Below are 14,797 nucleotides of genomic sequence, written 5' to 3'. Positions count from 1 at the left end.
ACTTGCATGCCTTGTGCAACACATGATTCCAGATTTGAAAGAATACAACTGTGTCCACACCACCAATTTAATGTAATATGGGATGGGGTGGTACCACATTTCACTTTCCAGGTGAAAGATTTGCTTCAAGAAACATCTGGTAATGACCGCACCATCTCTGGGCAATTTGAAGATGTGTGGCCTTCCAGATCCCCTGACATAAATCCATACAGCTTCTGGTTGTGGTGATATTTGAAACATTGTGTCTATCAGTAATGCACCCGGATTCTTCCTGATCTGAAGGATAGTATACAATGACTTATCTCTCTGATTGCACCACATATGCTGCAAATAACTATCAACCATGCCATGTTATGGATCCAGCATGTCGTTCAATCATGAGACCATATTCAAAACGTGGTAATTTGTGACTATACCCTAATAAACATATGCTTGTTATTCCTCCCTCTTTCCTGCACCCACATTCTAACTGTTTACAGTGCCACATTTTCACATGGTGGCAGAATTTTTTTTTTCATTTTTTTTTTTCTGCGTTCTCCTTGAATGCACTGATTAATGAACATATTAGTTGACCACAATATTGTTGCACTTCAGAGTTAGAGCACTTCAGTCTGTTTATCTTGAGTTTTTATCATAGTATTTTGTGATGACATGCTGAAACACTTGATACCACATGCATAGTTGTCTTGAAATCATCCAGAGTGCAATGCATTTTCCTTAGTTACCACTGTATCCAATAATGGCCACAAGAGACCAAGTGCAATAATATCATGGCTGGGTAGTACCTACAATGTTTCAGCTTACTGTGGTGTACACAGCCTGTGTTGCAACACTGGGAACACTGTCAGTTTAATTATAACCGTCTGGTACTTATTGAACCAGTTGTCCACAAAATTATGTAATAAAACTCTGAAAACAGTATACTATGGAGCAGTTTTCCCATTTATAAACTGTGGGACAGAACTGTGAGGTTGTGCTGCTGAAATGTGCCTGAATGGAACATTAGTGATACAAAAGAGAGCTGATACAAGGGCTGGGGTACAAGGAGATCTGTCATGATGCTCTTATCAAAAATAAATATTTCACAGAATACTCCTCATGTGTTTAAAGGTTTACCACTTTTTTGTAATCATCAGAGTGAAATACTTAACAATACAGTTACAAAACAGAATGAACAATATTAAAAGTAACAGAGCACAGCCCATGTATCAGTGGCTTAATGTGACACAATAAACTCCAGGAAACCCTAATAGCAAATATTGGAAATGTATTTACAGCAAAATTAAAATATTTTCTTGTAAATAAGTGCCTGAATTCACAGAAAGAATTGTAAAGCCTTCTAGTCCCTGCTCTAGGTTACAAAACCAAATTGAACCTGTCAGCAAAAACTGCAAGCTATTATAGAATGTAGACTTTTGTAAAGGATGAAAGAAGCAATAAAGTCAGCTGCAGAGAGTGAAATAACTTGTGTTGGACAATGATAATTGTTAAGTTAGAAGCACACAAAAATATTTGCAAATAACCAAGGGACCTACTACCTTCCTATTCAGTCCACTCTGTTAAAGCACTTATAATTATTTATTATATTATTGATTAACCTCTACAGATTAATATGATACATAATATACCTTTTTATACAAATGCGATATGTATTATATGACATTTGAAGAAGTCATCACTTGATGACTACACACAAAAAAAACATAACCTGGAAATAATGAATGCTTACAGCACTAGCTCTGATGTTCTCCCACATGTCAAATAAGTTGCACTACTCTTCTATGTACATGCTCAATGTTCCTTGACAGTGAGATGTGAGACATAAATTACAAAATTGATGTACTGTTATCTATGTAATAACTTGTATAACAAATCCTATATCATTGTATGTGATGAGATACAAGGTTGCTAAATAAATAGAATTGAACTGAACAGAGTGCAAGCATTTGGTTTTCAGTCTTGTTTATGTGCCTATTGACCATTCAACATCTCAACAACCCATTATTTATGTTTTACTTAGTCATTCAGACATAGGTACCGTACAATGGATTTATGAACTGCCAACCATGGATTTGCATTTCATATTTTTTTTGTTTGGATTTTATTAAGTCATTAGAAAATATGATATTTCATGGTTTAGCACCTGCAACCACATTGTGAAGACTTGGGAACAGATATTCTAATGTTGTTGTTGTGGTCTTCAGTCCTGAAACTGGTTTGATGCAGCTCTCCATGCTACTCTATCCTGTGCAAGCTTCTTCATCTCCCAGTACCTACTGCAACCTACATCCTTCTGAATTTGCTTAGTGTAGTCATCTCTTGGTCTCCCTCTACGATTTTTACCCTCCACGCTGCCCTCCAATACTAAATTGGTGATCCCTTGATGCCTCAGAACATGTCCTAGCAACCGATACCTTCTTCTGGTAAACTTGTGCCACAAACTTCTCTTCTCCCCAATCCGATTCAATACTTCCTCATTAGTTATGTGATCTACCCATCTAATCTTCAGCATTCTTCTGTAGCACCACATTTTGAAAGTTTCTATTCTCTTCTTGTCCAAACTAGTTATCGTCCATGATTCACTTCCATACATGGCTACGTTCCATACAAATACTTTCAGAAATGACTTCCTGACACTTAAATCTATTCTTGATGTTAATAAACTTCTCTTCTTCAGAAACGCTTTCCTTTCCAATTCCAGTCTACATTTTATATCCTCTCTACTTCGACCATCATCAGTTATTTTGCTCCCCAAATAGCAAAACTCCTTTACTACTTTAAGTGTCTCACTTCCGAATCTAATTCCCTCAGCATCACCCGACTTTATTCGACTACATTCCATTATCCTCGTTTTGCTTTTGTTGATGGTCATCTTATATCCTCCTTTCAAGACACTATCCATTCTGTTCAACTGCTCTTCCAAGTCCTTTGCTGTCTCTGACAGAATTGCGATGTCATCGGCAAACCTCAAAGTTTTTATTTCATCTCCATGGACTTTAATACCTACTCCGAATTTTTCTTTTGTTTCCTTCACTGCTTGCTCAATATACAGATTGAATAACATTGGGGATAGACTACAGCCCTGTCTCACTCCCTTCCCAACCACTGCTTCCCTTTCATGTCCCTCGACTCTTATAACTGCCATTTGGTTTCTGTACAAATTGTAAATATCCTTTCGCTCCCTGTATTTTACCCCTGCCACCTTCAGAATTTGAAAGAGAGTATTCCAGTCATCATTGTCAAAAGCTTTCTCTAAGTCTACAAATGCTAGAAACGTAGGTTTGCCCTTCCTTAATCTAGCTTCTAAGATAAGTCGTAGGGTCAGTATTGCCTCACGTGTTCCAACATTTCTACGGAATCCAAACTGATCTTCCCCGAGGTCGGCTTCTACTAGTTTTTCCATTCGTCTGTAAAGAACTCGCATTAGTATTTTGCAGCTGTGACTTATTAAACTGATAGTTTGGTAATTTTCACATCTGTCAACACCTGCTTTCTTTGGGTTTGGAATTATTATATTCTTCTTGAAGTCTGAGGGTATTTCGCCTGTCTCATACATCTTGCTCACCAGATGGTAGAGTTTTGTCAGGACTGGCTCTCCCAAGGCCCTCAGTAGTTCCAATGGAATGCTGTCTACTCCAGGGGCCTTCTTTCGACTCAGGTCTTTCAGTGCTCTGTCAAACTCTTCACGCAGTATCGTATCTCCCATTTTATCTTCATCTACATTCTCTTCCATTTCCATAATATTGTCCTCAAGTACATCGCCCTTGTATAGACCTTCTATATACTCCTTCCACCTTTCTGCTTTCCCTTCTTTGCTTAGAACTGTGTTTCCATCTGAGCTCTTAATATTCATACAAGTGGTCCTCTTTTCTCCAAAGATCTCTTTAATTTTCGATATTCTAATACCAAGTACTTTCTCTCAGCATGTGTCAGCAGCTGACGAGTATAAAAGATGAATAAACCTTAATTCAACCAGATAGACTGGCACATAGGTCAAGGTAAATAGCATTTTGTTTAATGCAGTAAGATTTATTTAGAATTATATGTAATTTTGTAAGTGGACCATCAGAAGTCTTAACTAATTAAACATGGCCATAGAGCTTTGATATTACTATTTTAGTAAGGTATTTTCATCCACCATCAAACCAATACAAAAAATTAAAAAATGAAGGAATGGGAGCTGAGCATGTGGAGAGACTAATGAATGGCACTGACTTTATCCATTCATGTGAATTATTAGTGATTCCATACAGTGATTTAATTCTTTTTTAAATATTTCAGTACAGACTGGTATCAGGGTACATAGTATTTAGCTCTTATATCATTCATACCATTTTCATATGGGTGCAGAATGAAACACCTATGCCAATCTGTTGACTGTAGAATATAGTTTCCTATCTTGACAGCAAAAATGTTTGAAAGTCATTATAAAAAAAATCATATTGAATCATAGGTCATTATGATTAAGAATGAACAAGTATAAATTTTTACTTAACATACAAATAAAAGTAGTTCATAAATGTATACTGTAAGGTACATCATACATGTTTTTGTTAAATTTGAGAGAAATGTACAAAATGTTGTGAACAAACAGAAAATAATTGTATAGGAACCTACAAAAATATTAAATTTAACAGTTTTTTCTAGTATGGCATGCCACATAACTGCTACACATGGCAAAACAACAATTAGCAATACTATCATCTTTGCATATTGAAAATTAACAGAGCTAAGTACAGTAAAAAGCATAAAGGGAAAACACATAAATTAAATTACTATATACAATATACAACAATTCTGGACAGTGTAGAAATAAAAACTGCATCAGAAATAGTATATCTGGATGGTTTCTGGGTTTTCTGCTATAAAGCCATATAAATTTTGGCAACCAACTATTCTGCCATCATTATCTAACCAAATGGAACTCAATATACGATTGGCAATCCGCTACACATTTTTGGAGAGTATATGGAAATGACTGCCATGTTAGCTGATATGAGTAGTGCCAATGTGTTTTTACACTGTTCGATACATCTCAGAAATGCAAAATTTGCCTCAAAATCAATGTTATCTTGGAATAAAATGTAATGCAACAAGTAGGTACTGTAAAATGTAATGCACCATTTTGTCTGAGAGGCGTAGGGAAAAAATACTTTCCTGTCCTGTTCAGTAACATCAGTGCAGCCACATGAAACTGCCAACACACTTAAGGACACTATTAGGAATTTATAGGGAATTATGAGGAAGATTTACAAAATTCTATATAGACTTTAAAGTAGTTTCCCTTTAGTGACATTGGTTCCAAGGGATTTTGAGGATAAAGAAAGATTAGGACCTCTACATCCTATCAACAGTAAAAAATAGGTAAAGCTGTCATCAACATGATGGCTGGTTTGAACACTACAGCATTTCACTAATAGTGGTCCAATTAGAGATGGTATGTCTTTGCCTTCTTCCAATCTCTGAACTGATCTACCAACCTGTTTTAGAGGGACCTACAGTTTAACATGGATTCCAAACAACAGTGCAACTCAGAATTCTTTACATTAACAGACATTGTCAGAGGTGACACATAAAAATGCTACACTATCCAGGGATTAAACCCAAGACCTTTGGATCCATAATCTGGCACTGAGCCACCAAGCCACACTGACAAAGCTATTAGAGATCAAACTGGGGATGGATGGGGAAAGAAATAGGCCACATTCTTTCCAAAGGAACCAGCCTGGTATCTGCCTTGAGCAATTTATGGAAACTGCAGAAAAAATAAATCCAGATAGTTCTACAGAAATTTGAACAATTTTCCTCCTGAATGTGAGTCCAGTGTCTCACTGCTGTGCCACCTCATTTGGTATAGGGAGTTTTAATGCAGTCTTAATATTCACGTGGATTCTATTAAATGAGTTGACATAAGCAGTCACTGAAAAATTGAGAGTTGTATGGTGGAATACTTCATACTTGAGTTGACTAGAAACACACTTTCTGTTCAGTGGGGTGTACTAGAAACAGATACTGTCAACAAAAGAAGACCTGTCTCTTTGTTTGTCAGTAATCTCTTTGTAGTGTACTCTGAAGAAAATGCTGCATTATTAACAGTACTGCAGGCAATTTTGTTTTTAAAACGTGTATGAGATAAATTCATATTATAGAAACAACTTATGCTACAGATTTCCCTCTGTTGTCTGGACTCTCTGAATTAAAGTAATAATTTAACTATGGACATGGAAAAGCACCATCAATTATTTTTCCTGGACACCAAAGGGGAAACAACTAGTACAAACTGACATACAACAATAGTATTTGTTTGCATCCAGTTGTTACCACCAATCTGGATGCAATGGCATACTGAGGTGCCAATTCACAGTGCACAAGCCAACAGAAGGAGTTCACCATCAAATTATCCCAGCTGAGAACAGTTTTCTCCAGAAATGACCAAGTAAGAATGGCTATACAAAATATCAAGTTACACATATTTCCTAAGAGAGTGAGTACAGAATAAGAAGGAAATGAATGAGTAGGAGAAGACAAAATTTTGCATACTCATCCTGTGCTGTCAACATATCAGCAAACATATGTATCATACAAAAGTATCTTCTGTCCTCCAACCAAGATCTGTGCCTTGCTCCAACAAATCAAAAATGCTTTGGGCTTTTACAGACCAGATGCTTATCACATCCCTAATCAATATGATATGAGATACATCAGCCTGCATAATAAAACAGTAGTACAATAAACAAAGTGATAAGTGACTTCTTCAGCTCAGTAAGCTCATCATTCCACCATATCATATGCTTTTGGGCATGCCATTGACTATGATGCAGTGAAACTGTTACCCAAGCAAAAACTTACTAAAAGTCTGCTTACATTGTGAAAGAGTTCTTGGGAAATTTCACAGAGAAAAATTTATTAGATCAGGATAATGATTTCAGCTGATCAGATAGAAACTTTTCTTACCTCTTCTTTAAAGTCAACAGCTAGTACTAATGCTTTGAAATGGAGCTCTTGCTATCACGATATAATAATCCCACTACTTTTTGTTTTATTTTCATTGATCGATATTGTGAAGATCCAGGACACATGTGCCTGCTTGTGAAGATCCAGGACACATGTGCCTGCTTTCTTTCTCATTCTTTTTCTTTTTCACTACACACACACACACACACACACACACACACTGCTAAAGTATTCTTTGTATTCTGTAATATCATCTGGCAGAACAACCAGAAACCACCCTGTTATTGATTTTAGTATGCCAAGAACACTTGACATCACATAAAACAGTTTAGCTGCAAGGACAATAGAAATGATTGCTGCAAAAACAACAATAAACACAAGCAAGATAAGATGCTTATTGCTACCCACATTTCATCACAAAACAAACATTTAATACTGCTACAGTAATAACAAGGTGAGATGATTTACCAACAAGAGTCCTAGTGGCACAGTCTGAAACACAAGAGCCACAGGATACAGTGCAAGGATACAGATGAGAGAGAGAAGATAGGCAGGGGAGTTAAATGTAGCATCTTTTAGTACATTGATGATAGGATAGATGCAGCAAGCAAAAGAAAGTTATTTTATCTATATATGCTAATCACTCGCAAACTTCACCAACTGCATGGCTACATTGTGCAGATGTACATGTTTGTTATAAAGTTTATATTTTCATGATGCAACACATAGCAGTCAACAAACAGAACAATCATAATTTTAGCAATGTATATATATTTTCATCACTGTTTCTTCCCTTCAGAATGGAGAAATTTTAACAGTTTTGGGTATTTAGACAAAACATCCACATGTTCAGTCTTTTTATAAGGAAAGCATAATATTTAATACTTTTGTTATTAGTACTGTCATTTTACTTGTGTTATTAATACTATTATTGTTACTATTGTTGTTGTTGTTGTTGGTGGTGGTGCTGCTGCTGCTGCTGTTAGTAAGAAATGAATGGTTTCATTCAAATTTATATGATTGCTCATACAAATGATGGCCCATGGAAAACAAACTTATTAATCTAAAAAAGACCTATATACATTGTTTCCAAGAAAAAAAAACAACAAGAACAAGACGTGGCCCTATTTTTGGATGAGGGAGAACTGCACAAAGTAATTTGATTTAAGTACTAACTATAACAAACATGAGTGAGCTAAAATTGAAACAAAAGTTAACAATGTTTCCAATAGGTCAATCGTAGTGATATCTATAATTAGACAATGACCTCAGTATGAATATCAAGAGCTTTTGTGCGCTGTCTATCATAGTTGTTTTGAATTACGTATGTAATATAGCTGTTTTGAACTACATGTGTAATATGGATTCACAGTGTTGGGGAGCTCCACATCAAAAGGATGAAAAGAATTTTTTCGCTACAAAACTATTGAAATGATTGTGTGACATTGTTGGCCAGGAGGCCCTGTCCAGGAAAGTTCAGCTGCCAGGTGTAAGTCTTATTTCAGGTGATGCCACAACGGGCAATTTGCACGTTGGTGATGATGAAATGATGACGAGGACAGAGCAACACCCAGAACATGAGTGGAGAAAACCTCCAACCTGGCTGGAAATTGAACCCGGGCCCACTGCTTGGTAGGCAAGCATGTTACCACTCAGCTAAGCAGGTGGACTTTTCACTACAAATGAAATTCTTTTGGATTATATGGAAAGAGACATGCAAGGAATCTTGTAGAAATTCTTTTAAGCATCTTAAAACATTAATTTTTCAACCACTATACTTATTCAGGACCACAGTGACTGCATTATGAGATACCACAAATTAACACTATTGTGGTGCCTTTCACATAGGCTACAAATATTTGCAAACGGGTCTTGATATTTTGGAATTAAGTTAATGTAAACACTCCCAAGAAATCTACAAAGTCTCAAAACTTAGAAGAGTTTCTCTACAATCTTGAAAAAATTGCTGATATAAAAAGAATTCTATAATCTGATAGAGTATAAGGGCAAATAAGTTGAAGAAGATGAAATTACTTATTCATTTAGCGAGTAATAAAATTTATGTGTGACTCTACGAGGAAGTGCACTAGCAATGACACACAATTAAGAATAATAATGTATGTCATCATATACAGTTTACACAGCCTACATAGATCAGGCAGGTTTTAAAGTGCAGTGTCATGTATTCTAAATATGATGAACAGTATTGTGTGTTATATATAACTGTGTGACTACTGTAAAGGCTGTATACATGTATTTCCAAGCTTATAGCCAAAATGACTTGCCTATTTTGCGAGCACACAGATATATAAAAGAATTAGGAGTAAATGAGACCACTCACCAAATAGTGGAACCATTAAGCTGTCAACCGGCACACTAAAAAAAACTTGCAAGCTTTTTGGACAAATGCAGTAATAAACTAGCAACCACACACACACACACACACACACACACACACACACACACACACACACACCTGTGGTGCAGCTACACAAGTTTCCATTCTTTTTTGTGCCTGTCAATGATTCTACACTTCTACTAATCATTTACATTCTGTCAGAACTTTCCTTACCATACAGATCACAAAATTTAGTTTACAGGATCAATAAAATGACAGTCACTGATATTACCATGACTTTGACTAAAAAATCCATAGTTTAGAAAAAAATTAGTTCATTAAATTTCGCATATCATGTTTTACTAGAGTAATGATTCTAGAATAACTGCTTGTGGTGAGTTTTTAGTGAAAGTCCAAAGAAACCTTGTGCCCCATGTAATTTTGAAATACATATTTTAATAGTAAGTTAGCAAAAATTCAGAAACTTACTTGATGAGCAGAAAAAGAGAGCAAATGTGACCAATTGTATTTGGAACCCTTCCATGATATGATACTGTATCTACTCATAAATGAGATCATTAGATATGGAGCAATAGCTTAATTTTTACAAAGATGATGGGTTGAATTGGCTGTGGATTTCTTTAGAAAACTATCTCATCATTTACCTGCAATAATATGATGAAAGTGGCATTGGGATGAATTAATAAGAAATAAGAACAAGCACTTCCTGGATTAGAGTCCAATGTTTTACTGTCACAATACTACAAATAACAGATGAAGAGCTCATCACTTTACAAATCATGATCTGATGAGAGCAGAACTAAAAGTTTACAAAACCAAAACAGTGCTAGTTTATAAGACAGTGAGGTAGTCCAGCAGCCAGAGAATCAACACACCTGATTAACAGTTGTTGGTCTGGCTCTCAACAACAAAACACAAAACACACATTATGGCATCAAAGTCAAAATTTTTGGTAACATTCATGTACACAGTGTTTCAAACCTTGTATCGAACTCTGCTGTAAAGATCATGAATGTGCCAGCTGTTGTTAAGCCTGGGAGGAAGTATTGAAATGTAAACAAATAAGACTTCTGGATGTCAACAGCCATGAAAATGCCTTTCTCACAATGCATGGACAATACCTATACTAATCTGGTAAGAAAAAACTCACATCAGATTCAAACAAAGTTGTTGACAAAATAATGCATGAAAGCAGCTGCAAAAGCAAAGCCATCATCCTACATTCTCACACCCAGAAAAACTAGGGAAAGTGGCCAGTTCCAACCACATTTGGTCCAATATTAATGATCAGGAACAAGTATTCAATACACAGGTGAAAGTTTCTTTATCTTGTTTTTAAAGATACTTTACCTGACAAAATATGCAGCAGTAATATCATTATGCACCTGAATATTGGAGGTCTATCTGAAGAAATGACCAGCATTCTTTATGATTTGCAAATTCCGTTAGAAAGTATGAAACAGTAGGTAAAGACAATAAGTCTAAATTAACATTGTCTTAAAACTGAAAATATCAAGCTCCTCAATAGGCTTACAGGCTACAGACTGGCTACTATCTCTTGTCCAGCTAAGGGATATGGAGACTCTTGCATGCTAATTTATTCTTCAGTAAGTTATGGAATCAGACAGAATTTTAACCATGTCAATGAAGAACTTACTTTTGAAAGTTGTTGTAGAGAACTTAAAAGAGTATGACATGTTAATCATCAGTATATATCACATCTGTGTGTATTCCCATATAAATATGAAATATTGTTACATAAATTAAAAACTGAAAAACTGCATAAGAAGCTAAATATATCTGCTGAATTCAACACAAATGCATGAAATGATGACAAATTAGTGTCAGATTTAAATAACCTGATAGCCACAAATAGGCTAAAACCAAATTTTGATCAATGTACAAGAGTTACAGCAACTGCTTCAACATGTATTGATGATATTGCAAATGGTTATAACTACAGCGTAAAAGAAAAGTTTAAGCACAATTTAGGAGCACCAACCCATGTGGCACTATTTGTATCACTATCAAAATTAAATGCAGTCTGCACAACAAAATATATAACAACTTCATTCTAGAAAATGTGAAGGTACGACTAAACCTCACCATGTGATCAGTCAGTAAGTGAACATTACAAAAAATTTCCACTGAACTCATGAGTAGATTCAATGACTGTTTCCCTTGTGTAACAGTGTTGATTGAGACACATAAAACAGAAACTTTTAAAATGCAAGGAAAAATGTAAAGCTAAATATGCATAGATCGTTACTTAAGCTGGCTAGGTGAGATAAAAAGTCATACAGCAGGTGAAGACTGACTTTATTGATCACTGATGTATTTCAGAATTATTTCTATATTCAGAAATCCAAATGTAAAGGAATCATAAGGACAAGAGCATTACCAGTTATGTACATAAAATGAGATGCTAACTTTGCACATGGATTTCTGAAGATGGAAATAATTCCAAAATACATCACACATAACTTACTCAGTGATCAATAAAGTAAATCTCCACCTGTTGTATGACTTTTTATGTGATCTAACCAGCTTAACAACAGGTCTACGCATATTTACTAGAATGGTCCCTAACCTCCTATGTGACTTTATGCTACACCTTTATTAAATGAGAAAGCTGTTTAGTCTGTTATAAGAAGTCATGTTGGCTGTGAAATGGAGATATAATGCCCCTCTAAACTAATGATATGTAATAAAGCTGTTACAGATCCCAGTGCCATATGTGGATCCATAAGTGACTTCTTCATAAACTGTAACCAAACACAGATCCTAATAAGAGAGTAAGAAACTGCTCAAATTATCATTTCTCTAATGTTCAAGCTCTGATGTTGTGAAAATCATAATGTCCCTAAATTTAAACTCAATGGGTTGAGATGAGATTCCAACCAGAATAGTAAAAGTAGTCGGTGATAGTATTGCACATTATTTCATAAATGCAACAATGTCATCAACTTCTAAATTAAAACAAGAGAAATCAGAAATTTCAATAGTTGGATTGGATTGGATTGTTTGGGGGAAGAGACCAAACTGTGAGGTCATCGGTCTCATTGGATTAGGGAAGGGCGGAGAAGGAAGTTGGCTGTGCTCTTTCAAAGGAAGCATCCTGGTATTTGCCTGGAGTGATTTAGGGAAATCATCGAAAACCTAAATCAGGATGGCCGGACGCGGGATTGAACCGTCGTCCTCCTGAATGCAAGTCCAGTGTGCTAACCACTGCTCCACCTCACATGGTTTCAATAGTTGCTTGTAGCTTGGGTGTAGAGCCAACAAAAGAACATGAAGTGTTAAAAGTGATAAAAAGCTGGAAACCTAAAATGTTGGGAGGAGTAGATGAGGTGCCAGTGTCTATCAGAACAATGATGGCTCCACAGATCGCAAGGCCCTCTGGCACACATAGCCAGCTTATCATTTAGTGAAATAGTGTTTCTGGAAAGGCTGAAAATCTCAAAGGTGAAGCCATTATTTGAAAATTGTGACAAGTATAAGACACATAACTACTGACCAATACAGCTCCTTCTGGCATTTTCCAAAATACCAGAAAAACTGTTGAAGCACAGAGACAGGGAAATATGATTTCAATCATACCTGAAAAACAGTACACAGATTGTAGGACTGATGTCAGCATGCTCCAAGCACTAAATAAATTTAGTATCAGATGCAAAAAAGCGGAAATAGGAGTACCACAAGGCAATATTCTAGATCCCATGTTGTTTCTACATTTGTGTAGATACTCCACAAGCCACCATATGGTTTATATTAATGACATCTACACATAAGATGGTGCAGCAAATGTGCTACTATTCACAGATGATAGAAATGCGATAGTAAGTGTACCAAAGCAACTGCTTCCAAGAATCATTGATAAAATCCTAAGGAATGTCCACTCTTGGTTTAATGCAAACAGGTGGACACTAAAAGCAGTTCAGAAAAATAAGCCAAAACGTAATTACGTTCATATGTTCTACATATGTGGGTCCTACATTCAGTTTGTAACATGACTTGGATGTACATTTTATAGATATGACATAGTGTATGCCCCTAATCTGTCTATAACTACACATTTTATACTTTGACACCACACATAGGTCATGATCCTTCTTCTTACTTGTTTGTGAGGTATTGTTTCCTTCCGTCCATCACCTACTATAGTTATTTTGTCTTACAGTTGGTTATTTCAGGGTTGTGCGGATTTTATGTCCAACTGTTCAATAAAAATCATGACTAGGATTTAAAGAAGTTTTTAATAGATAGTATAATTGTACAATGTATTGAGTGGAAATTCATGATGGTATATTTTAGATAGATGACAATGGATGTAGCTGTTCGTTCTGTCAAATGTTCAGTGTAAGTTCACTTGTAGAGTCTTGTCTTTGTTTCTCATTCAGTTTTAATCTGTTTCTATGTAACTTGATTGATAAGTTTATAATGCTATCATTATTGTTTTATGCATACAGGCCTGAATCTGATGCACTGAAGCGTTGAAACTGGTTGCAACAAAATAAATTAAAATCATAAGGATGACTGTAGGTGTTTTATTCTGTCACAATAGTAAACGGCCATTGTCCCAGAGACCTCCTGCCAAAAGGATGGACATACAAAAACTTTATATATTTTTCTCTGTACTTTTTTATTTACATATTTGTATGTTCCATTTCCTTGAAATGGTTTCCAATAAATTTATGTGAACACTTAGACAACATCTGTACAATATTTATTGCCCATGGATAGATAATAAAATAGAATTAAAAAATCAATCAATTAGTATTTTGACAAAGGATGTTTTCCAGTTTGACTAAGATATGCAGAATTTCAGACAATTCACAAAAGGGTAAACAACATGAAATTGGAAATGGTGGACCTATCTTGTTGTTGCCATTTTTCTCAAAAGTATTTTTTTTTTTTAAAAAAGTATACAATCAGAAAGAAAATTGTAATTCATCCCAGAGCATAATTTTACATAGCCAGTATGGTTTCAGAACAGGTTGCAGAACAACACATACAAATAGTTAATTGGCAACTAAAGTGAGCAGATGTTTCAACAATAGAATGTGTGTTTCAGATATCTTTTGTGGTCTTACAAAAGCTTTTCAATACTGTAAATCATGACCTGCTTCACTGAAAACGGACAATCTATGATTTTCTAGGAAAGTCTCTGAGTTGGATGTCATCATACTTAGTGGACAGGATACAAAGAGCAACTGTAAATAACACTGACAACAAATTTCTCTCTGGCTGGAGACACACACAATTAGGTGTTGCACAAGGTTCAATATAAGTGTAGCTATTTTTGTATTATATCAATGATATGACATGCCAGGTTCAGTACAAAACCAACCTTTTATTTATTTATTTATTCGTCCTTTGATCGCTGTTTAGAGTGAAAATGGATATGTCAGTATACATCTCCAATTTCAATTATAACATAATTAATGAAAACATAGGCAAAAAAATTTTTAATTTAATTTACTA

General features: G+C 35.4%; 1 protein-coding gene across 11 annotated transcripts in view; it reads right to left on the bottom strand.

The window, feature by feature from the left end:
* LOC126355206 (rho-related BTB domain-containing protein 1) overlaps positions 1-14,797 on the bottom strand; it is a 1,271,465-nt gene that overhangs the window by 39,685 nt on the left and 1,216,983 nt on the right. For 3 of the 11 annotated variants that reach the window (XM_050005443.1, XM_050005441.1, XM_050005444.1), the window contains one exon: positions 7,423-7,446. The exons of the other annotated variants lie outside the window; for them this stretch is intronic. In XM_050005443.1, the coding sequence (XP_049861400.1) occupies positions 7,423-7,446 (24 nt within the window). The remainder of the gene's footprint in view (positions 1-7,422; positions 7,447-14,797) is intronic. 11 annotated transcript variants of the gene reach the window in all.

The sequence above is a fragment of the Schistocerca gregaria genome, chromosome 3 (genome assembly GCF_023897955.1).
Source record: "Schistocerca gregaria isolate iqSchGreg1 chromosome 3, iqSchGreg1.2, whole genome shotgun sequence".
Lineage (NCBI taxonomy): Eukaryota > Metazoa > Arthropoda > Insecta > Orthoptera > Acrididae > Schistocerca > Schistocerca gregaria.
This window is presented reverse-complemented; position numbering and strand designations above follow the sequence as displayed.